Consider the following 26,250-nt stretch of genomic DNA (forward strand, 5'->3'; position numbering starts at 1 on the left):
CTATACTGTAACTCCCATGGGCTTCAACTCATCACACGAGTTCTAGTCGAGCACCTAGTCGAGCCTACTCAAAGTCATCTGATTACCTGAAGCTCACCTGTTTACAATCACATACTTTCTTTAAATAACCTGCACTCTCACCAGCATTGTGAGGAATCCAAGATTTCTCTGCCAGTCCTGATTAGTGGTCTGACCATAGCCTGCTTCCTGTTTAATGATTTAGTCTAGTCTAGCCTAGTTTATGTCTGCTTGCTGATAAATCACCTGACCATTTTGCCTGTCTCACATTTCTAAGCATTGTCTAGCCCTTGGATTTGTCTGCCATATTGGATTTAATACAACCAAAAAAAACAGCACGTGTCTGTCTGCCTGCTTCTTCCCACATATGACAAAAGTGACACTCTGCCACCAGGAATTAATGCTAACTTATTTGTTTAATTCTGGCACATGTTCTTTCTCTTGACGTTAGTTACTGTAGTTCAGCAATTACATGTTGCGAAACTTTATGTTTGTTGAATGCAAAATGCAAAAGTTGAGCACAGGCTTTCTTCCAGAATACCAAAGATAAGAAGAAGGTGGGAGTGAAAAGAGGTCTACAATGAGAGGCCACGTTCCTGCTTCTGCTGTGTGCAGTGATTGGCAGCGGAAATTGTTCAGAGGTCAGTGACACAAGCATTGAGAACTGAACCACTGAGAATCCAGTGTGGCGTATGGAAGGTGTTTCTCTTTTAGATGTGAGCATCAAAACATACATAAGAATGTTTAGCTTTCATGGGAGATTTAATGTTGGTAGGGGATGTGGCTGGTGTAATTTCTGCATGTTTTACGAGTGTTCTCACTTTTCAGACTTTTTTGTTTGGATGTTAAGTCAGCTTCTATCTATTTTATCAGCTTCTATCTATCTGACTATCTATATATTTTACTTTTACCATGGAGAAGAGGGACCATGTAACCTGATCACTGAGCCCACTGATCAGGTATACAGGAATTGATTGTGATGTTGTCTGTTGTCCAAACTGTAGTTGCGAAAAGTGTTTATCGGTTTGTTCTACCTTGACTAGATGACTAACAGACACCTGAAGAGAAAGCTGAGGATGATTAATAATCAAGTCAGAGAAATGTGGTTGAATTAATGTATAAGAATTAAATTCCAAAAGTCACAGATGACAGGCAGCTCCAGGGACAACAAGAAGCCTGAAAGCTGCAGATCTGGGTGGACAGATGGGATGGGTCACATCTGCATGTAGAATGCCATCTGGAACAAGGGGAAGAAAGGACATTACTTTTTTTTAGAGATATGGAAAATGAGCTGTTGGAGTGCAACTTAAAGAACAGGCAAAATAACCAGATTGTTATTGACCTTTCCCATCATCCTTCTTCTGTAGACTCTGGCAGGTAGACACCCTCACCTTCAAACAGTGATGTTTAAGGAAATGATGCTACCGCTACAAAAAAAAAAAAAATTCACAGTTAAGTAACTTGCTTAGGCATAAGCCAAGGGAGATGGTTCATTATAGATAACCAGAAACTAGAATCTAATTTAGTAAAAATACACATTTCGTTGTGAGCAGGAAATAAAGCTACTTTCAGAATTGATGTATTGTTTGACTAAATGCACTGTGCCATGTTCAAACCTCTCATGTCTGTCCTATTGAAACAGAAACATCTTCATAGTCTTTTTCTATGGCTACATTAGCAGCAAAGCCATGCTTGTCTTTACGACTATAAGGCAAATGCCTGGTTAAGCAAAATTGATTACATATCTTTTATCTATTGTCATTTCATACCTGTTGGCCCAGTGTTTTGTTTTGTTTGGCAGATCCTTGGTTTGCAGTTTGTGTAGCTCAGGCATGAGAGCGATTGAAGTTATCACTCACTCTCTCTCATTTTCTACCGCTTATCCGAACTACCTCAGGTCACGGGGAGCCTGTGCCTATCTCAGGCGTCATCGGGCATCAAGGCAGGATACACCCTGGACGGAGTGCCAACCCATCGCAGGGCACACACACACTCATTCACTCACGCAATCACACACTACGGACAATTTTCCAGAGATGCCAATCAACCTACCATGCATGTCTTTGGACCAGGGGAGGAAACCGGAGTACCCGGAGGAAACCCCGAGAACATGCAAACTCCACACACACAAGGCGGAGGCGGGAATCGAACCCCCAACCCTGGAGGTGTGAGGCGAACGTGCTAACCACTAAGCCATCGTGCCCCCTTGAGGCAATCAGTGCAATTCAAAACATACATGGTACATGAATACTGTCGACTGAACAAGTATACAAACACAGGGACACCAGATCATGATGTGAGCTTGAAAAACACAACACAAACATTGCTGCTGCTACTTGAGACAGAATTAAATACCTTTTTCCACCATCTATGTGACATAGCAACCAATGCAATTCAAGTAAAAAATAAATAGAAACGCTCCCAAAACATTAGATATATCATGGAACACCATGAAGACCACCATTAACAATTGGAAATTAAAAACGGTGCACGACAGTGGCATTACCACAAAACACAAACTGATGACAAGATTTTTGAGGAAGGCTGCCAAGAGCTACAAGAGTTACATACTGTACAGCAATATTAATGGAGTCACAGGAATATCTGGCATGTGGAATGGTCATTCCCTGCATGTGATGACAATCTCTTGTGTTCTTCATATGTCTGGACTCTGACAAAAAAATCCACGTCCATCTACATTTTTCTATAACCATATAGCAAATTTGTTATGGCTAAAAGATGGCATAATTCTAAAAGATATGTTTGGCTCAAAAGCAAAATTCGAAATATAATCACCCAAAGATCATCGTACCCATGCTGAAGCCTCTGTTAGACATCTGAAGAAAAATTTCACCTTCTTGCACGACAACTACCCAAAGACGGCACAAATCAAGTCTACAAAGTAATGACTGTAGACGATCACAATTCATGAAGTATTCGGACATACTAAGAGGAGATGCCAACTCCATGTGGTCTTTGAGGACAGGTTTGGAAAGGAACAGTCAAAGCCTAGATCTAAACCTTATCCAAAAGCTGTGCAATGACTCGAAGAGGGCTGTGTGCAGGAGATTCCTTCACAATGTGTTAGATCTGAACCTTTTTTTTAGAGGTAGATTGGCATAAAATCACTAAAAGTTGATAGACTCTTACCCAAAAGTGCTGCTGTATTACAAGCAGTTTGTTTGTAAGATCTGACAAGAATTATCTTAATTTTTTCACAAAAACCTGCAATTTTAACAAAGGTATGTAGACTTGTGTGATTGTAGATCATTGTAGATTTAGTTTTACAGGTTTTTAATGCCACAAAACTCTCACAAATAATAGATACCTTCACGTTTGGATTGGAGAAACAAGCGATACAATCTAACTGCAATGATAAGTAAGAAGTGAGTGTCACTTAAATATGAATGTTTTTTGAATTCCGTACATTGTTGTTGTGTATATTTGCTAACTTTGCTCCGGTAGCCTGACATTGTCTATATTACAGTATATCTCAAAGAGGTTGTGGTATGATGTGTTTCTGGTGCACTGGATGTGTGAATATTTACACAGCTTTTTATATACTGTACCCTGTTCAAAAAGTGTAAAATCATCTATGACACGACTAGTGGTAGCTTAAATATTTCAGGCTAGACATTACATTTCTAATACAAGAGCAGTGTTAATCTGTGGTCCAAAAAACAGGCCAGAGAATCTCAGCACTTAAAGATTGTTTGCTCACACCCTGTTTCAGATCCATGAGGAATTTCTAACCTGTGTTATTTGCCACTATACTGTGGCCTTCGGAGCTAGAAGCAGACACAGATGCTAATGTTGGTGAGCAGTGATGATGATGACGATGATGATGATTATTATTATTTTTATTATTATAATCATCATTATCGTGGTTATTATATTATAATATTACTGTTTTTGTTGTTCATTTTTCTTTGCAACATCAAATTTCAATTTCATTCAACTTACAAGTGGTTAAAATAATTTTCTTTATTGGTCAGTATGTACTGGTAATATAAATAAGTTACAGTTCTGACTAGGTTTGTTTACAAAGCCATGTACACAGTTATCAAGCAAAATGTGCTCTGAAAAAGCAGATAAACCTTTTTTTTTTTTTTTTACAAAACCATTTTTTTTAGTTCCACAAAAGGAAAAAAAAAACAATATTAAACCAACAATTAGGAAATTAAAACCTCTACAAAAAAAAAATCAATAAATAACATCACAATCACAATCTTATGTTGATCCATTTACTTACATCAGTAACTTACACAGTTGCCATTACATTAATCTTGAATAAAGTCCTAGGATATGCATTTGCACAAAAGAGAGGTTTCCATGTGCATCTCATACTTTTAACACATAGCATTTGACACAATGAAAAAAGTACATTTGATATGAATCTGATAGTGTACTTATGAACATTTCCTGACATAATAAATTTAGATACATATATGATTTTAACCATTTACATGTGCAATATAAATTCTCCTTATAAACATAGCTTTTTTTCCAAAAAGATTTTGATGAGGAAGTGTTTTTTTTTTTGTTTTTTTTGTTTTTTTTTACATTAAGAGCCAAATCTCCCCAATCACCTGACAGACTGGCTTCTAAAATTGTATAGATTTTTACGTCAGCAAACTTTACAATGTGTAAAATATGCTACGCTCAGGTCTCCGATTTATTATACTATACACGAGCTCATGATCTTCTGGATTTAACTCAAAATATTATCGTGTTGATCAGTGTCCCTGTCAAACACTCCCTCAAACCATGAGAGAAAAGCTAAATTTTCATCCCTCACCTTTATAATAATGAGGCATGAATAAAAGAACAGTTCATCGTTAACAAATTACTTCCTCTCCATTCATCTGAATCACTGAGATGCCCCTAATTTATCGCTTCCAGTTTCCACCAACCCACCATTTCAGTCGACTTGCTGAAAATGGGACAGTTTCCTCACCAAAGCTAGCTTGCTTAAAAGGCACAAAGTCTGTAGCTGAGCGAAAACAGACAGATCCTTTTTTTTTTTTTTCATCAAGCCTTAAGAGCAGCTCTCCTTAATTAATACAACATTCCTGAGTTTACAAAAGTCAAAAATAAGAGACATTTACAAGAAAAAAAACACTACAGTATGTCTTGAAATATTTCAGGAATCCAAGGGTGGTGTTTATTAAGTCTTTGGACATATCTGATGCACACCTTCCCCAGCACTTCCTTTTGTCTGGTGATGTGGCAGAACCTATGCTGCTGAGAAGTTGGATCTGATGGAGTCCTCTCGTAACTGGCGATGTTTTCCATCACACTGTTCCCGCCGTGCCCTCCTTTCAATGGTTATCCTGTAGTTCTTTCTAAAGAACATATATGCGTTATTCTTCATGTTGATTAGAAATGTGGCATTCTCATATAATCGATTCATTTTGTTGTTTGTGGTCGATAAACCTCAATAGATCAGGGATTTTTTTTGTATGGCCCATTTAGAATTTTCTGCAAATATCTTTGTGAACATGGGGTTTTAATGTGTCTAGTGCAGTGTTTGAATATTCCTGTTACCCTATTAAACAGTAGGTGAGAAGCAGTACACCAAAGGAGAAGAACATCTGAATTCTCAGTATTTGTAATGCTGACAGATTCAGAAGTATGGAACCAATGAACACTGAGTTATCCTATAAGGCAACAGGACTGGACAGGAAGATTTTTCAGAATCACTCACTCACTCTCACTCACTCATTTTCTACCGCAGGCATCATCGGGCATCAAGGCAGGATACACCCTGGAAAGAGTGCCAACCCATCGCAGGGCACACACACACTCTCATTCACTCACGCACTACGGACAAATTTCCAGAGATGCCAATCAACCTACCATGCATGTCTTTGGACCAGGGGAGGAAACCGGAGTACCCGGAGGAAACCCCCGAGGCACGGGGAGAACATTCAAACTCCACACATACAAGGCGGAGGCGGGAATCAAACCCCCAACCCTGGAGGTGTGAGGTGAACGTGCTAACCACTAAGCCACCGTGCCCCCTTTTTCAGAATCAAAAATATGAAACATTCAGACACTATTCAACAATATCTACAAATTTGTATTTATTTATGTCTCTATTTCATCATGTAAAAAAAATTAAGATGTCCTTGATCATGTTCTATTTTATAAGCTGCTAAATAATGCAGGTGGATGCCATGTTGTTAAATTCATTATACTGGCCACATACAAAAAAGATTTCAGTCTGTCTGGCTATGGTTTCGCATTAACCAGAATCTTTTATCAGCATTCAAACAATACGCGGCTTTAATACGTCCCTCACTCCTGCCCATCAAATGTTTTATTTTTTTTTTTGGACTGTTTAAAGGACATCAAGTTCGGGATGCAGCACATTTTCCTGCAGCTACATAATGATAAAATAAACATCCTTGTTATTGAGAAAAAGAGATCAGATAAAAGATGTGTTAGATTATTTTGGAGTCCCTTATTGGGAAGCAAAAAAACTGCGTCAAGGTCTGTTAGTTATTTTCAGTACTGACTCCAGCTTTAAGAAATACATCCTTAAGAAAGTTCTGTGTTTCATCAGGTTTACCAAATTGCTCTATTTCTCATTTATACAGAGTACAAAATGCTGAGAAATGAATCTTGACATGCAGCAGAATGAGATGTCATATTACACCGTTACATCTCCAACAGTACAGTAGCTTGAGAGCTGCCATGTCTTCACGTTTGCTCTGGGCTCGAGTCTCAGATTCTCAGGTCTAAATACTAACATGTGCAGTTTTGCTTTCCTCACTGTGTTTAATTTACTCTGCACTCTAATAGGTGTGTAACCTAGTACTTCTGTGTACTTCCATAAAGTATAATAGAGTTTTTAACAAAATAACACTTCCTAACAATGACTAGTATACTGGAAATTGTTTTAGATGGTTAGTCCTAAACAATATTTCTTTTATTTTATTTTGTACCTAAAAAAGTAGAATGCCATAAGTAGTGCTGTTCCAAGAAGTCCTCCAACTATGATTCCAGTCACTGCTGATAATCCTAGTCCACCTGCTTAGGAGAGAAAATGAAGTTATTAGTAACATGTAGCCTAAAACAGGCACATTATAGACATTAAGACTGAGGTATCAGAGGTAATTTACATGACTGGTCATCGTGTTCTGGGAGAGGTGGCCTCGGTGCTCCTCGCAGTGTGAACCGTTCACTATTAAAGCCAGGTAGGACCTGAAAACTTCCGTTAGTGCCGAAGTAGTTCATGACAGTCTAAGCAAACAAAGACACAATAATTCAGATAAAATAGCCGCGTAACACAAAGAAGCTGATAAAGAAGAGGCTTAAAAAAAAGAGCCTCAAACACTTTGGGGCGTATTCAGAGTTGGATGCTTAAGGTTAAAAGATGTAAATTTTTTATAACAGGACAGTTTACACAGCTACGCATTACTGAAATGACCTGCTGCTAGTTGCAGCTTTGATAGTGAATGATTTTACTTCAGAAGATTTACCTGACATACATTTTTTCAATAATGTTTAGACTAACGCTTAAAATAAAATAGCACTTGATCCAACAACATCCTACTGTATGCACGAGGATCTAGTCCAGAGACAGAAAATATGAGACCGGCAGGGTGATAAAAGTCTGTTTGAACTATTGGGGAATTAGAACAAATGACTTGACAAGCCATATAATTATTATTACACGGTATGTAACTCTTTGTTTCATGCTCTTAATTCAGTGTTTTAATTGGTCAAATTAATCAAATATTGACAAACTTTTGTCTTCTGGACAAAATACATCTCAGTGGTTTAAAGGATAGACGTGCACAACCCCCCGAAAATGTCTGACAGCACACAAATCCAGAGTTACGTCTGGGGTCTGATTACCAATTGGTGCAATTTTGGTATTACATATTCACTGTTCATATGTAACTCAACTCTGAATACGGTCCTTGGTTGGCATGGTAAAGCACTTGCATGTTTCGAGCATGTAGACTCATCGGAATTCCCTTACGAAGGCTTTAACACGTAAGCAGTGGTACACTGCCTTGTATATGATATTAATCTTCAGGAGAATAATTTAAAACGAGCCTAATAACATCTGGAAATTTAAACAAATAAGGTCCTATAATCTGAAAGTCATTTGTTAAGGACCATTTAAAACACCATGGACCCGTTAGTGGATGCAGACTTACACTTTAACAACTCTATTTAATAGTAGTTTTACTCAAGGAGTTTAAGTGGTTAAAATGACACTGTGTAAAAACTTGTAATTTATTATAACACTATAATAGTATTCACAACCTCCTGTCCACATACCCTACAGGCATAATCAAGCAGTTCTCTTACCTCATGCATTCCAGTTTCAACGTTTGTCATGCTTATAACGGAGAAATCTCCATTTCTGTCACCATTGGCATCTATAGACACCTGGCCAGTAATCCCTATGCAATAGAATGCAAGGAATTTGAAAATTAATTAGCCAAAATAGTCAGACATTCCAAGGAAAACACCGGCAACATTCGAGAAAATTCCAGGCGGCCAATACAACAGGAAATCTCATCCGCCTCCCGTCGGTTTTGTTGGCAGTCTGCAGAAATGGTAATTTCATCCCTGCGTCTGTGTTCCCAAATTCTTGACATTTTTAAAATATTGTTTCATTTAACAAGAAAACATGACCCTGTTCCTGATGATTCCCTTAAAACATTGTTATTTTATGTTATTGGTTTTGGTTTTTGCGGTTGATGGAAACAGCTCGGGCAGCAGACAGGGCTGATCACCTGCTTAGAAAGTGAAGCTTATGAATGAAAGAATATTTGACAACTTTGTTTACTACTTAAGTGAATTAAAAATTGTATTGAGATTTCTAGAGCTTTAGATATTTTTATCCCAGACACTTTAGGATGTTGTGGTTATTAATTAGATTCATATAAAGATCTAAAATTAAGTTTCAAATGTGAACCGTAAAGCGTGCCACTGTTTACTTTTTCCCATCTGGTTCCATCACAGATCTGTGTTCCTGAATGGTCACAGGAAACAGTCAGGAATATAAATAAATATTTTTTTCTTTACCTTCGAATGTTCTGTTCCACATTCTGCGTGTGATTTCCGTTCCATTCTTCTTACTGTAACCGCTGTGGATTGTCTCGTTTAAGGCGAGCGCATATAGCAGTAAAGCATCATGGAAACCCTCCATAAACATGTTTATCTGTAACAAAAAAGGGCAAAAAATAAATAAAGACTAAAACATATTAAGAGCTAAAGGCTTAAAACAGGTTAAAATCCCCTTACAGTTTAATGTCAGAAATTGCAAAAAAAATGTTTTTGGTATAAATCTATTAAAGCAAAGTACATAGTATTTAATATGTAAGCATGTGGTAGAAAAAAAGTAGTTTTAGATAGTACAAATATTTATTTTACAGTGGATTTTAAAATATATAGTAACATAAAATGTTCACAATGCAAAAATTACCAATGGTTTATTTGTCATTACACACACACACACACACACAAACTTACTTATTTGTATAACACTTGTATGTATAATATATACACACTGATATTTATTTATTTATTTATACTACAGTAGCGTGTTGTATACATTCTGTATACATTTTAATTATAGAATTATAAATTAAACTACATTTTTATGTTTATATATTATGTGTATAGTAATTTACTTCTATTATATATTCTACGTATATATTACACGTCTGTATGTTCTCAGAAAAACGTTTTTGTACCTTTAATATGGATCTTTTACCTATTATGCATGTACTGTACTGTACTTTTATGTCCATAAGCATTACTATAATCAGGTACATTTTGTACACTTGGACATCTTCTTATGGACAACTTTTAGTTTTCATTACGTTACGATGTATTAAAATTATCCATCGATCATTTGAGGAATGTACCAGAAATTATATGTAATCAGGACAGTATAGTAGTTTGCTGATAGCACTAAAGTCTTTAACTGCTGCTAATAAAAGCCTGAATGAAACATACACAAGAGATTCAAATACCAAAGGAATAACATGAATAGTTGCTTGTATTATGATAGGGTCTATTGGTCCATTCCTGTGTTACGCTATGTTGTGTGTGAGCGTCCCAAGGCAAACAATACTAAAACCCAGGCTTAGTAGGACTGCTGCTTCAGGATTCAGTGACTGGTGGGGATCACCGTGTATTTAGGTTCACTGGCGACTGCTTAACACGAGTGGAACAGCAGGAAAAGCTGATATAGTTATAGGACTGTTTATATACATGTTCTTTTCTGGATGTGTGAGCCACATAGACGTCTCTGAGCACTCAGATAATGAAGCCCACAATGTTTTTACAGGAAGCGCACTTTGCAATTCAGCAACACAATGTATTTGGATGGACATTCCACATCTGAAATATGTCGTTGTGAAACATAAACCCTGCTGGCATTTCAGATCAGGCACTGTTGGTAACAGCTTTAGTAACGCACCATATGTGAACGGGCTCTGTCTCAGTCCTCAGATTTGGGCCTAATTTATGGCTTTTACTCAAAAAATATAGAGAAAAATGCTCTGTCTTAATGGCCTGCCTTGTGGTAGGAAGAATGGAACCAGTCAGCCGGGTCAGATTCGCTCCCTCCTCTATTTGGACCAGACAATATTGTAGCCAAGTATTGGGGGAAAACAATTCCACAAAAGCCTGGGAATCCTCACTGAATTGATAGTCAGGTTGCTGAGGAAAAGCCAGCCATAGAGACCACCCAGAGCTTCAGCCTGACGTGTCATAAGAAAGAGATGTTAAAACAAGGGGTGACATCTACTCTGGAAAGAGCCCACTCTTTTTGTGGGTCTTGATTTATGCTCTGTTCTCTCACAGATTGCAGCCTTTTTAAAATGAAGAAATCCTTCTGGACAAATTACTTTGTAAAGGAAAGGAAACACTTTATGCCTCTTATGACTCTTTTTTTTGGGAGTTTTTAGGTCATTTTTTTGTAAATAACAGATTCAATGTTAGTATAGAAAATATTATTAGCATTTATGTGTTTGTTCAGAATAAACTTAAGGCAGGTTGCTCAAACCTTAAGCCGCACCAAACCTATGCTCTTATGCTCATTAGCCTCAGTGTTTCTGAAGGCCTGCAGCCCTTTCCTTTGGGACAAGCACCAAAACAAGCAACCGCATGTCACCTTCCTCGCTCTGGTGCAGAATTATCCAGTCTCGGCATACATTCACTACCGTATAACACAGCCTTCATTTAAATGTAGCTAATAGACAACAAAAAAAACAAGGGTCGGTTTCACTGGTTCAGACAACATTGTGTAACTGAGTGTCCTGAACATGGTGACACACTGTTCAGCTCAAGAAGCATGAGACAAAATTTAATTATCTATAATACATGTTGGGTGTGTGACTTCCTGTCCTTTCTTGCAAATTTGTCACAGCCATCTTAGATCCCATGAGACTGCTGATTTCCTTAACACCCCATAAATAAAGTCATCTGTTCATTCTTTGAGCGAAAAAATAGGCAATCAAGTACGGTGTTATCGTTATGTGCACAGTTTGTGAGGTGAATGGAAGTGCAGTGATTAATTCAGCATTGAATATGTCTCCAGAGACACGCTCAGTCAACCATTATCAGGCAGAAGTGTCCTATAAATTATAGCACTTTGTTCACACATTGTCTGATTTACTGAAGTCTAGTCAAACATTGATTTATAGTTCATAACGTTGCCACCATATGACTCTTTCATTTAAACAGTCTCTCTGAAACACTTGTGTTTAAAAAAATTGTAAGTACTCAGGATTAATATCACTGCCAAGCTTCAAATTGACAGACTGCAAGTGACGCACATTCAAGGGCTGAGATAATGCTACAAAGAAATCACCACCCTTTTGACACACTCATGCCAAGCCTTGTCAATCCAGTGCTAATTTGTGATTTGCAATAATCTTCAATAGGTTATGAATTTAAAAAAAAATTTCCCTTAAAGCCAAATAAAAAAAAAACAGAAATGTTGCTACCCATCAAAACCGTCACTTCTAAGTTAATAAGTCTTTTCTCTACGATTTTATGTCTTTTTGTTTCTGGAAAAAACACTTCTGTAATCATAAAATATATTACACTTGTCCAATAACTGTGTTGTAATCCAACAGACCCACCTACTGGTCATCGGTGCATACAAATATTTGCCATGTAATGGGAACTTGAATAATTATTTCAAACCCGTTAGGTCTGGTAGGGTTTGATTTTGAACGGTGTTCCAGCAGGTCGGTCGGTTTGTTATAAAAAGCTTCCTATATAATGATGCGTGGGCAGAGAGCTGGAGTGCTTTGTTGAAGCTGCAGCACGAGTGTCTTCGTCTCTTATCTACATCTCTCTTTGTATAAATCCTGCTGTATCTTATGGATAATGCAGACAGGGATGCAGTTATAAACCAGGCTTTCTCTGATTGGGAACATTCCCAATGTTTGCAGATCTGTCCCTTCACTCGTTCATCGCTCGATTTTGTGTCTCTGGTGTTTGTGGATGTTTAGAAAAATGCATTCTGCATTCAGTAAAGCAGTTTTGTCACTGGATTTGTTTCAAGGATTCAAGTCCCAATTCTCTTTTATGATATTAATTCATCTTAGCTCACCTTGATCACCTCAATAAATAAAAACAGCATGTACAAAAAAAAATTTGATTTAGACAGACAAGCATTCATTAAAATGTTTTCATATATATATATATATATATATATATACATATATATGCTGAGCACTTTGCATATGCAGCAAAACAGTCTTGGCTCGCTGAAAGAACACGACCTGACTGTAAGGCGATCCAAAAAAGTTATCGCCTTCCTTAATGAATAAAGCAGTTATTCCTTAACATAGTGAGTAATTTAGTATGCATCGACACAACACCAGACTCGGCATAAACGGACAGATGTTACAAGCCTCTGCTACAAGCAAACCAGCTCCTGACATATTTGTGATCTGGCAAATTAAACTCAGACTTCTGGCCTCTAAGGGCATATTTTCACTAGGGAGGTGTAAAGTGTAGGGCTTATACAATAAAGTAATTGTGCTTGGCTCGCTGTAGGCTTGACATTTGTATCAGGAATAAGAATGGTCTTTGTTCATGTGCAGTTGTTTTTTTGACAGCAATACACCAGCCAGCCGTCCCTAACCAAAGGCCACCTCAGGCTTTCTGAGGCTCCTGCTGATTTGGCAAAGTGAGCCAGCTAAAAGTGGCAAGGACTCTGCTGAACTTATTAACCTCCCCAAGCCAATTCATCAAAGATGTTTGATTTTTTTTTATTTATTTTTTTTTGCCATGGCAGCTCCTAATGCCCACACTGATATTTCGCTGATGCTTGTATACTGTCACTCTGCAGTACTCCTACAATCCTTTATGGAATCTGATTCAAACTCTATACAAACTCCACATGAAATATTAATTTCCTATTATTCAAGAATGTTAATGCTACAATAAAGAATTCTATCTATATTGTTCCAGCTTGAACATTTACACTCATTTATCCTCATCAGGTCACAATAGACAGTTACTTTAATTGACTGGACTACCTCTAGGTGGTGCTAGTGTACTGACCAAAAAATACATTTCTCCCCATTCCTATTATTTTTTTCTGTCATTGTGTCCATATTGTGCATTTTTGACACTCTTACACTCTAACACTTTTATTGCATGATGAAAAGTACTAAGAATACATGGTGATGAAAAAACATGGAATACATTCATTATCGATATTTTTATTGTTCTTATTGTTGGTGCTGATATATATGATCTATTTCATCGTTACTTGAGTGATTTTAGTGATGTGCTGTGATAATGTTATAAAGTTTGTTTGGCTAAGTCCAGATGGTCCTTGAACACTTCAAAATAACAGGATACAGGCTCCCGGGTGGCCGGGAGCCAAGGGAGCAAACTAATTGGCTAGGTTCTCTGGGTGGGAGGGATGTCACTCTCTCTCTCTCTCTTTTGTCAATCATAGCAACACTAGCCAATGTGGGCATTTGTGATTTCAAGTATGAGAAAGAGGGCAGATTTCCAGAACTTTCCTCTAAATGTGTGATGTTGCTCTGTGACGCAGCAAGAGCAGGAGTTCAGCTTCACGTGTCTCTAATCCCTGCTTGGTTTGGTAACTGTTATACGATAGTGGAGAGACGGCTGGTTGGTCAAATTAAGGAGAAAATGGACATGCAGAATACGTTCTCCAACCTTTCTGTGATTGTGCTGTTAATACAGACCTCCAGATCACACAGAACAAATTAGGTTTAGAATAGAAATAGGAACAGAAAAGAAATACACAGTATAAAAAAAGTACACGTTGTAAAGATTCATGAACCTCTTCATGAGTTTGTTCTGCGAGTGAAAACGTTAACGCTTTAAAGCTTTTAAATGGGGTCAATGCATTAACTAATCACCTGATAACAAGTGCTTCATACACACAAGATGATATAGAAGACGTATTATATTGAATACAACAATCAACTAGACAAATAAGCTCTAATGTAAATAAGTGAAATTGTACAGAATCATTTTCTAACATGAACAACGTGGGATCGGCCGAAAGAATATTAGCGTACTGTTCTGTTTGAAAGACTTACGTACATTATTGCAGCCTTCACAAACATCCACACCGATCTTCTTTTTCATCTCCTGTGAGAAATTCTCAAACTCGGGCTTGGTTGACCTCAGTAGTGTCACCGTGTTCAGAGAAGCGTAGGCAGCCTTGGCCTCATTATCATATTTGTCTCCTCTTCTCCAAGATCCATCGCCTGTGAAATAATATTTTGGGGATTTTTTTGTTTTGTTTTGTTTTGTTTTTTTACATGAACAAATCACAAAAGATAGAAACACTGATACACACACTGATAGAAACACGGGATATTCATTTAATATCATTTTTTTGGACTTTTTTTTTGTATTTAAACAAATAAATGGATAAATATTTAAACAAATAATCCACTAAATGAAATCAGTAATCAAAATAATTTTATTTAAATGATCAGATTTTGTCTGATCAGATTTTGTACAGTTTTGTCTTCTGTATAGTCAGCCCCTGTCCTGAACACAGTCTCGTTAGAGCCTTTAGTTCCTGATGGTAATCTGTCTCCAACAGAAGAGCTGGAGGTGTTGCCCTGTATTTTTCAGGGTCAGATTGTGAACACAGCACACTGAGGTGGATCTATGTGACTATGCAGATAAGCTCTCTATCTCTACCACCACGTCGTATTAGACAAAGTGTGTAAGAGCTTTACCATACGATGAGGAGTTGAATAACTCAATGTTGAAGAAGAGTCTGTTACTGGTGGTCAGTTTCTGTCTGTGGGCCATCAGCATGATCTCCCTTACCACATCCGTATGTGTGCACATGATTATCACTGTAAAATAAAGGGGGGAAAAGCTTATTAGCAATTTGTAAGTAACCTTGCTAAAGTCTTTGTATGTGTTGTTGATGATGATGATGATGACGATGATGAGGATGAGGATGATGTCATTGTGTTTTCCTTCAGTTTTGGCAGGACAGTCTACGTGCATTTCCCTTTTTTTTTACAGCCGGACATATTAATTAATTGTTTAAATGTGTTTTTCTGCTCATGTGTGCAAAATGAGAGGAAAATAAATCACACCATTCTCATAAACAATTTAAAGGCCATGAATCAAAAACTGCATATTAAGGAGCTCCTTCTTGACACAGTGCTCAGTGCCCAACTTTGTTAAACGTATATTCTCTGGCTTTTAATCAAAGGTTACCAAACCGATCAATTTGCCAGGAACATACAGTATGTATGTCATCCGGAGTTTTCATGGTAACAGCATCTACAAGTAATTATGCAAAGCATATGCCTTGTAAATGTTGCAAAATAGCTTCATTTTCCAAAGATGACCAAAAAAAAAAGTTTGGTGTATGAAATATTTTCCCATGGAGCAAAGAGGTCAAAAATAAATAAACAAACAAACAAGTATGCAAACAGATTTTTAAAAAAAATCTTTAAGTGTCCCATAAATAGGAAGATTCAGAGCTCTGGAACACTCCCCACAACTCTGTCAGTGTAGCGTGCCGCCTGAAATATCCTCCGATGTGTGGGACAAACTTCACCTCAGTACTCGTGCTCTATGGCACCCTTTAATTACAGAGTGTGTACAACACTACAGTCCCTGTATTGACTCCACGCTGATTCCATGGGGTACAACCCCAGCCAGCAATATTTCAGAAATCTGGATTTTCCCACTGACACTAGTTACAAATGAGCTGCGGAATGTGAGGGGCAGCACATGGCATGCTCACTGTCAGCCGTGCCACATTTCACAGGCCCGAGGGTCGTTTTGAAAGCACGGTGCCGTAAGGGCACGTATGTATACAATGCTGCTGTACAAACTTGTGGCATGCATATAATAACTCTGCTTAGGAATAATATCTCTGCTCAGTAAATTCCCTCGTCTACACCCCCAAGGACCACTTAGCAGACCTGTACTGGGCCAGCTCATGGCATGAAGTGCATGTCATTCACTGTCAACACATTGCAACACTTATCTCATGTACACTTGATTCACTGTATATAGAAATCTCAAGCCTAGCGTGTTGGTTACATAACAATACATCATCTTACATAACTACTGATGATTTTAATTGCTTCAATGAAAACATTTCAGAGAGTAATTCTGGCTGTAATCCAGAATCTCGCATGATCATTAGACTAGTCTAAAAAAAAATTGTCCTATGTCTCACATAATATCTCGGAGGTGTGATAAATAATATTTGTTTAGCACAATGCAGTAGACTAAAGAATACGAAATATCTCCAAAAATGTTTTATTTCAGCAACAAAAGAATATTGTGTGAGAATCCCAACCTATATAACATATGTATGTAAATATATTATTTCTATAAAGGGTTTTCTTTAAAGGGGTGGTAAAACATGTTTTTTCGAAGGCTTGATTGTGTTTGTGGGGTCCACTGTAACATGTGTTCATGCTTCGTTTTTTAAAAAATTGCATTATTTTTCATATATTTTACCTTTATTCTACACTGCTCTGTCCCTCCTTGTAAAACGGTCTGATGGTTTCCGGGTTGTATGAAGCCAGTCCCTCAAAAATAGCAATGGGCTTAGATTGGTTAGCTGGCCCAGTGTGTTGTGATTCGCTAACCGCCTAGTGCACGTTTTTCGGAAACGTCACGCCCCTTACCTTTACCAGTAGTCTTATTTAATATTCTCGGAGGAGGGGTTTATGTAAATATCGGGGTTAATGACGTCAGCAACCCTGGAGGAATGTCGTGTAGTCCTTACCGGCCGTTTGCTGTAGTCCTTAGAAATGGATTTCTTTAAAAGCAAATATCTCCCTTTGCTTAAAACTTTGAACGTTGTAACTTTGCAGATGTTGTCTATGCTCAAACGGGAACATTACACACATTACACGCTAAAGTTAGAAAAGTGAAATCGTGTTTTACCACCCCTTTAAAGTTGCCCTGCCACACGTATTTCATTATTTTTGTGGTAATGTCTGAAGTTTACCATGGACCAAGAAAAAATGCCTTGGTTACCTTGTTTCAAGCCATTCTAGTGTGGTATAGAAAGCCTGCAGGAAGACTCAGCTCGATTTGCGCCAGTTCTCATGAATATTCAAATGAGCTATGCTGATTGGCTCCGATTGTCTAACCGCTAGGATATGAGAGCATGACTATTCATTCACTCAGCGCAATAAGTAACCTAGGCTAGAGGAAATTTGTTTACAATCACCTTGAATTGCGGCAGAATGGCTTCTTCACAAGCCCGTTGACGTTCAGCCATCCTTGCTGTATAGGAAACTCACTGAGCTACACGAATTCTGGGGGCGCGGTCTCATGAATAGTAATGAGCTCAGTCACTCTGACGTCAGAGTGACCAGCTTTTCCAACTGACCAGATTTCTACCCTTATTTCTTTTAAGTGGCTAGAACTGACCGGGGAGGTAACAGTTCGTTTTCAAATTCACGACACAACACAAACAGATATGGACCTAACACATATCAAAAAACACAAGTAAAAACGGTTTTGTGTGGAAGGGCACCTTTAAAGGCAGTGCAGAAATCACAAGGATAAATGTACCTATAAATACGTATAATCACTGGCACAATGCTGTGGTACAGAGAAGTGCTGTTATGGGGAAAATAATCAACTTTAGAGTGGTAAGAATGAATTGCTGTTGTAATGCAATGAATACGTTATGATACTGCTGCAGGAATTTGCAGGCACCTGTCGATTTATTAACACTGTATTAGCCATTGAATTGACAGGTAAATAAATAATCCATTAGTATCGTTTAAATGTTAAAGGCATACACCCTTATCCAGAGCGCCTTGCATTTGGTGTTGGACTACTGATTGGAAGGTTGTGAGTTCAAATCCCAGGACCACCAAGCTGGGCCCCTTAAGCAAGACCTTTAAAATGTAAGTTAGGGAGTCAAATGCCAAATGCCTTAAATGCAGCTGACTGTTAAGATGGCCCAAGGACCTGGTATGAACTCACAACCTTCTGAGCAGTGCTGTAAAGCATTAACCACTAAGCTACCTCATGCACCCCTGCAGACTCCAAGAAACACACTTAACTTCAAGAAATGTTATAATCAGAATTAAGAGTAATGAGACACTTTTATCAACAATGCAAACATTAAAGGAAAGAGATGAGCTTTAGTCTCTTAACTGTACTTAAGTAAGTTGGATTAACCGAATAGGGGTCTCTGAACATTTGGCCAGGATGTGTACACTCTTTAAAATCTTCTTTAACATCAAATCGTTCTAATCTGTAAGTGGTTTTATATTTATTGAATTTTCAATTCTGTTTGGTCAGAATTACTGTTATACAGCTCAGATGTTCATTTGGTTAAATGTAATTCAAATCACACTTTTTTATTAATGCAAGAACCTAAAAACTGAAGAAAGAGAAATAAAAGAACATGTGTAATTAAACATGAAGAGGTTTTCTGTCATGAGATGTTTATTTTGCATTTATGGAAGAAGTCACCTGTGTGTCAGCGCTTTGAAACAAGATTTAAAAGAAAGAAAGAAAGAAAGAAAGAAAGAAAGAAAGAAAGAAAGAAAGAAAGAAAGACAGCGTATGACTGTTTATATCTGCTGTAAGGAAAGTAATAAAAATGAACTAACTTTGATGTTAAGCATTAAATCCTAACTATAAATGTGTGCTTTAATACATCGTACCATGGGTCACATGTGACAATCCTATCGTTAAATATTTTTCTATTGTGTTCTGTTCCTAATGTATCAAAAATAAAAGTCATTTTATATGAACCAAAACATACAACTTTTTTTTTTAAACTAGATTTGCGTGAGCACACCGGAAATGTTACCTATAATCTCAACAGATTTAGGACTAAAAACCTAAAAGTTATAGACAATATTACTGTCATCTCTATTGCCATGTCTATGTTCCCAGTGAAGCCTTCCAGCTTATTTCTGAAAGTTCAAAAACAAAAATGACTCCAGGAGACAAAACAAAATCTATTTGGTGACATGCATAGACCTGTAATTGTAAAACAAATGGTTGCAATGGGTTGCTTAGTAACTGTGCATTGCTACCAGATTCTTCATAATGAGTAGATTTTATCTGGGAAACATAGTTATTCTAATCTATGACTGAAGTTTAAGACCCCACTGGGTGAAAACTGTAAATTAATTTGTTAAATACATTTGTTTATTGAAAAGGTTATTCACTGTCTAGCTTTAAAATATCATGTTTATGAACATTTGTTAAACAACACTCAATTAAGTAATGCAGTGAACATGCAGAGTTTTTTTCCCCACACTGATAGACCACCAGAATATGAAAGACCACCAGAATATGAAAAGTGCCTGATATATTGTTCATGTGATCTCATTTTGCATATCCTGCTGCTGGGAAATAGGCACAGTAGCTTCCCTGCTGCTTGCTGCCCCATTATACACTGATAACCACTGATAGCTGCTAATGTTTACAGGTTTATATCAGAAGGAATGGAAAAGAAAATGGCCAGCTGCTTACAGGCTGATTTTACCCAGAAGCAAGCAACATAAGTAGATGACTAACATCCTAAAACAGTGCTGGCTAGCCAAGAAGTTGTAAATATTTATCCCCAAAATAAGCTAAGTACATAATCATTCTTGGATAAGATCCAATCCCAGATATTAAAAAAAATGGTGGGAGAGCAACAATCACTCCTTATTGGAACATTTGCATTTTTCTTTGTTGAAAATGTGTCCATTTTGTCCACTGGGTTTGTTTCAGGCACAGCAAACAGATGGTACTGCTGAGATTGTCAGTCCCAAAGTAGCACCACCTACACTATATGTCTTACCTGGAAACAAACATTTCTCATGGCAGTCAGGATGATCTACTCTTGGCTGCTCCATTAGATAAGACCAGCAAAATTGGACCCATAATTTGTAACTGTATTATGACAGACATCACCAGAATGTTTTTCCTTTCACTCTTTCCTCATGGTCATTATTCTGCAACACAAATTATTGCTGCATGTGGAACACTAGTAGTATTGCAGTTAAGAGAAGTTAGCTAGGTGCCACTAGCAGTCCATGGCAAAATCCACATGATTAAGACAGTCATGGTGTGTTAATCGTCCTGATTTGTCCATTTGAGTTTGGAATAGAAAGGCTTTTGTGATTTCATGAGAACACTGTCAATCGTTATGTCAGGGTAGTATCACTGAATGTGGTTATCATCAGATCACCAAATGTAATCTAGGACAAAACCCAAATGATATAAGACAGTGACGAGATATTTGGAGCCAGGCTTGCACAATTATTTTCAGAAAATTTCCGGGGCATAATGAATGGAAAGTACAACCAGAGCTTGCAAAGTATGTGAATTCTGACTGCTTTAGTCTTGCGTAAATAAAGCGGATCGAAAAACATTTACAGGTATTAAGCACAGGATTTGGTGATCAATGATTCTAAAAACGACTATGATTACAGTATGTCTTTTTGATGCCTGTGCAGAGCCATCAGTATGAAGGATTTACCCACTGAATAGTAATCTAGGAAAAAAATTAGGACCAAAATGGATAAGAAATATTTTGTTTGTTCTGAGTCACTCCAAACCACCTGAACTGGTTTGGTGTGTCTAGGATTCAATTCTAGCAGTCTGACCATTCTACCATCTGGTGGTGATGAGTGCATTCTAGTACGTTTCTCTGAGACCTGCCGTAGGTATTCAATTGGGTTGAGATGTCTGTGATGATCGTGCAGGCCATAGCATGTGATTAACATCATATTCCTCCTCTTTAATCCATTCAATATGCCCTCTAACCTAGTGAATGGGGCGGAGTCAATCTGAAAGAGACCACTCCCATCATAAATAAACAAGCCTATTAATAGGATATTAAGAAATTACCACCAGACAGGTTCAGTATAGTTCCTGTTGTTAATAACACCAGTAGGCTATTATAGAAACCCTCTACTACAGTTATTTATAAGCATCAAATATTTCCTCATAATAATTATGGCAGATTCATATATAAGCATGGTCACAGATTTACAGGGTATAAATGCATCACTTTTTAGTTAGACTTTGTCTATTAAGAAAAAAAAAACAAATCAATGATGAATGCTGATGTCAGAATAGAAGATGATCAGCATAACTATACTGATCATGTATAGCAATAAATATTCGTTTCACGTTACAATATCCTGTGATGTGTAGAACTGTACAGTGATCTGATGTTTATTCTCTCTCTGCCTGTTCTGTAGTCTTGTTCTGCTCTAGTAAGACATGTAGTGGGGGCGGTGGATCATGGTAAAGCAGATGATATTCCTGGTCTGTGTGGGCGGTTCTCAGAGTAAATCCTGGGTTGATGACTTATAAGTGTTTTTTAGTGTATTTTTGAATTGTGATCAAGCAACAAATGGCAGGGGAAAAATTCAAATTTTCCCATATGTCAGTTTGTATTTTACAGATCTGATATCAGCATATTGTAGTGTATTGTTTTAATACAGTGTAGAATTATTTGCACATTTGTTGCACATTTGATTATTTGAATGACATTTTTGATTTGTATTATGTCAGCTTACAAATATGGGGCTAAAAGTTTAATTGGGAAATTTTTACAGATCATTTTTCAAACTTTTGGCACCCCAATAATTTCTAATTGGTGCAGCCAAGAACAGCACTGTCATCTGCAATTTAGACCACATGGTTTTGTTTGCAGTTAAATCTGGGGACTGAAATGGTCATTGCAATACACTGACATTTCATAAGTATTCATATTTGAGTTTGTTTAACCTGTAACCTTTTGGCAGAGACAACCATGATGTTAAATATCCTGTTAGAAATTAAAAGGCAAATCTTCACATAAACCCCTGGACCACTACTGAATAAAACAGAACTAAAGCATACAGTGGTTATCAGGTGCTTTATCATTGTTCCCAGCTTCCTTTGTGTTGCTTAACATGTTGATGTGCACAGCCAAAATGTCAATTACTGGTCTTATCTGACCACAGCATACAATTCTCTATACATGGATATCAGGAGCTGCATCTTCACTGGTGCTTTTTGGGAATAGCTTCATTACAACTCTTATAAACAGCTTGAAGTCATGTAGGTAGCATATAATAGTTTATAACTTGTGCAATTCATAAACCATGATGTTTGGCCAAACTTGTTCACCCTCAAACACATTACGTTTTCTTTATATTGAAATATTTGTAATGTGCTTAGTGATTTTGGTACTAAATTGTGGTTTGGTGCTGTGTTTTCAAGTTTGTAGTTGTGTGGTGTCACAGAAGGTCACAGTGCTCACACAGTTCTTATGATGATAACAGAAGAAAGATTTCAATGATCTCAAACATGAGAGATAGCGCTTGGGTTTACTGTCAGTTCCTAAACATAACTAGAGACGTTAAACCACATTAATGAGAAATCCAATGTAGAATTAGTGTAGGCTTACACACTGTACTCATACTGTACATCCACAATGCAATGCAGCTCTGACAGTTACATGAGTTAAAAAGCTACAGGCATGATGGTGTTGATGGCAGGATTAGCATGATGGAGTCGAGTGTATAGATTAAAAACTAAAGGACTAAAGCGCTGCTGCATCTCCTTATTGATAAATCCCTCTGGTACTGCTATTAGAAGCATTGTGTGTTACCAAACATATAGGAACACAGAGCAACAGGTCAAAGAATATATAACATATTATCTGACAGATCAACAACCTTCTGTGTCTTGTATACTGAAAACTCTTTTTTTCCATAGTGAGGAACGAAAAACAAATTGCATGTGTACAACATGGTGCGGTGTGTTATGGTGTATCCACACTATAGAGCTAGCTATAATTGTGTACCACAGTATTCAATACCTGTATTCAGGTAGCGAATTGGGTATTTACCAAGATCAACAAGTAGACTCCCAGCGAATGTCTGCAGGTGCAGGTTTACATTCCACACATTCGTAATTGCAAATACTGCAAAGAAGACAGATGATCCCAGCTACATATCAATATAACATCTGAGTTTTATTCTAGTTACTGAATTTGTACTATAGCTTCTACAGCTGAAGAAAGGTGATGCAGGATGGAAATAAAAAAAAATAAAATAAAAAATAAACAATATTTGTGAGAAGTTTATATAATATCTTTCTGAAAGCTTGACAGTCTCTTATAATCATCTAAATAGCACTGATGGACGAGGACAACATATTGCATGTCTGTACTTCTTGTAATCTGCAAGACTTGAAGGGGGAGAATGTCTGTGCATGCTCGAGGGACTGTTTAATCATACAGCTGGTACTGAACATTCCTTAACTTTTGCTCTGTTAAAATTCTGATCATTTTTCCCGAAATGTCTCAGATGACCTCTTACCAATCTGAACAGCAGTTGTGATGTTATGAAGCAATGCAGACGTGTTATTAAAAAAATACTGACTGGAAGCTGAAGTCAAATGCACATGTTGGTTCCAAAGTTAAATTCAATAATAATAATAATAATAATAATAATAATAATAATAATAATAATAATAATAATAATGGTAATAATAATAATAATAATTAATAATAATCGTAATAATAATAATAACAACAACAACAACAATAACAATAACAATAATAATAATAATAATAATAATAATAATAATAATAAATGTACATGGGTTACTACCTTCATGCTCATATATGGACTTGATGATCTCGTCCACATACGCCAGCGGCTCTCTGGAGTCCATCATGGAGACAGAGATATCGTGATGGCCTTCCAGGAGCGCGTGGACCCCCTCAATGGTGAAGTAGCAGTTGCGTTCCTCCTTGTCGTCGAGGTAGATCAGGTGCACGCTCTTCCAGCCGAATTGCTTCGACATGGTGGCGAACGTCCCGGCCATCTTAAGGTAACTCGGGGCGGTACGCGTAAGGAGCGCGTACTCGGAGCTCTTGTCGCTGAAGCCGTACGCCAGGGCACCTGCTGATATGACGGGGATTTGCCAGTGCGTCGCCACGCGGATCACGGACGCAGCGGCGTACTCGCACACGGGACCGAGGATCAGGTCGGGGCGCTCGTGGCGCGCGAGGTCCACCAGCGCGTACAGCGCATCCACGCCGCACTCGGAGGTGACATAGCGCACGCTGAAATTGAGCCCGGACAAGAGCCCTCGTGCCAGCTGCTGCCTCGCGTACTCGATGGCCGGTGTGACCCGTGCGATCGAAAACATATACGAGTTGCTTCGAGGAAGCAGCACGAGCACGTCCACGTCCTCTTTCACTTGACTCGAGCAAGACTGGAGCAACACAATGAACACGCAGAGACAAGAGAAGCGCAACATGGTGCAGGTTCTTCCAAATGTTCTGAGACTTAACAAAGTGTCACTTTTTCACCTAAACGATTTTCAAGCAATTGTTCATTCCACTATCAGAAACTCTCCAAACAAATCTGACTTGTCCAAAGTCAATACTCCACTATAGAAATGTCTCTATTCTATTAAGTTGAATGAATCAAATGGTCTGCAAGGTTAACTTGAGCTCTCCAGCACACAGCCTTTCTTTCGTGCATCTGCATCTAAAGTGCCCCAGCGCTCTGTGTGATTCCTCTTGTTTGTGTGTATTCACTGGGCTGCTCGTTAACCACACACGCTGCAGTCGGTGTGTGGAATTTTGAAGCATCCTTTTCATTATTATTCCTGCGTCATTTCTGCGCAGCCCACCTCTCTCTTAAAGTTACAGTATCACTCAGTCACTTACCTTCAGTCTCTGACTCTGACTGACTCGTTTACCTCTAAACCTTGACTGTGCATATTGCAGCTCTGTTTATTTCCTCAGCCTCTGATTGCTTTCCTTTCTGATTCCTGCAGAGAAACATCCAGAATAGTGTGGATCTGGGTGGGAAATAACTTCCAAAACTTATAACAACACTGTAATTAAACACGTGTCATTTAGTTGTTGGTTAAGTATGAACCATGAAGGGTATTTTTTATTATTTAATTTGATTTGATTTGTTGTTTATCCACCAACCACCTGCACAAAAATGCAATGCAGGCCAAAAGGTTCCACTGATCCATTTCTAAACCTGTCCATACAAGTGAAAAATCCTTCAAGAGTAATCTAAATATGTTTAATTACACATCTGCTGTCATCTACTATTAGACTTAAACTACACACCGACTATTATTCATTTTGTGGCCACCATTATCATTTCACTGTCTCCATTGACACTGACAAAATACTTGCTTTCCAAATGGAAAGCATCAAAATGAAAAGCTCTTACACAGTGCCATCTAGTGTATGATATAATACAATACAGCAGTTTTGGAGAAAACTGATCAGATTCTAAAAGACTGGAGTTAAAATCCACAAAATTAAATAGATTCAACTTCATATGCCTGCTTTGAATACAGTGCATGTTTGCATACAAGGTGTTAACATTTCAACGTAGATAGAAAACATGGAAAGATTTAGTAGGCCTCATTAAGGTGGCAAACTGAAAATGACTCACACACACTTTCCAGGCAAGGCACAATATTTCATTCACGTCTCTTCTAAACTGTGTACCAAGTTTGTGGCAAATAAGCAATTTATCTGCATATAGATTACCCAGGACACTTGTTGAGCATTAAGCTATTAGGTAATTATGGGTATGTGGACACAAAATGCTTACACACAGTTTATTGAACAGGCCCTTTAATAAGTGTTATCTTTAGCCTGTTAACGTCATTCAACCCAAATTATTCCCATGGGGCCCTTAAAGTGTTTTGGAATCCAGTGCAGGCTTGAATATTAAGCAAGTTATTACA

At 37.8% G+C, this 26,250-nt stretch overlaps 1 protein-coding gene across 2 annotated transcripts; it reads right to left on the bottom strand.

Moving 5' to 3' along the window:
- Positions 1 to 3,987: 3,987 nt before the first annotated feature.
- npr3 (natriuretic peptide receptor 3) lies at positions 3,988 to 25,156 on the bottom strand. 2 transcript variants are annotated; one of them, XM_060883733.1, is made up of 8 exons: positions 24,132 to 25,156; positions 15,249 to 15,371; positions 14,599 to 14,765; positions 9,070 to 9,205; positions 8,347 to 8,441; positions 7,146 to 7,266; positions 6,969 to 7,056; positions 3,988 to 5,363 (listed from the first exon to the last, which is right to left on the bottom strand). In XM_060883733.1, the coding sequence occupies exons 1-8, from the start codon at positions 24,784 to 24,786 to the stop codon at positions 5,255 to 5,257; spliced, it is 1,494 nt and encodes a 497-aa protein (XP_060739716.1). In that variant the 5' UTR covers positions 24,787 to 25,156; the 3' UTR covers positions 3,988 to 5,254. The 2 variants fall into 2 exon arrangements, with proteins under 2 accessions (XP_060739716.1, XP_060739717.1); XM_060883734.1 differs by having other exon boundaries at positions 6,969 to 7,053; positions 24,132 to 25,144.
- Between the last annotated feature and the right edge of the window lie 1,094 nt (positions 25,157 to 26,250).

Source organism: Tachysurus vachellii, chromosome 12 (genome assembly GCF_030014155.1).
Source record: "Tachysurus vachellii isolate PV-2020 chromosome 12, HZAU_Pvac_v1, whole genome shotgun sequence".
NCBI lineage: Eukaryota > Metazoa > Chordata > Actinopteri > Siluriformes > Bagridae > Tachysurus > Tachysurus vachellii.

Bases quoted from the DNA above. Each gene is read 5' to 3' on its own strand.
- npr3 (XM_060883733.1), bottom strand. From the start codon at position 24,786: ATGTTGCGCTTCTCTTGTCTCTGCGTGTTCATTGTGTTGCTCCAGTCT. The intron at 15,372-24,131 runs GTAGTAACCCAT...TTTATTTTACAG, and splicing joins GTCCATATATGAGCATGAAG to TGATAATCATGTGCACACAT. The intron at 7,267-8,346 runs GTAAGAGAACTG...TTGTTTGCTTAG, and splicing joins TTGAAACTGGAATGCATGAG to ACTGTCATGAACTACTTCGG.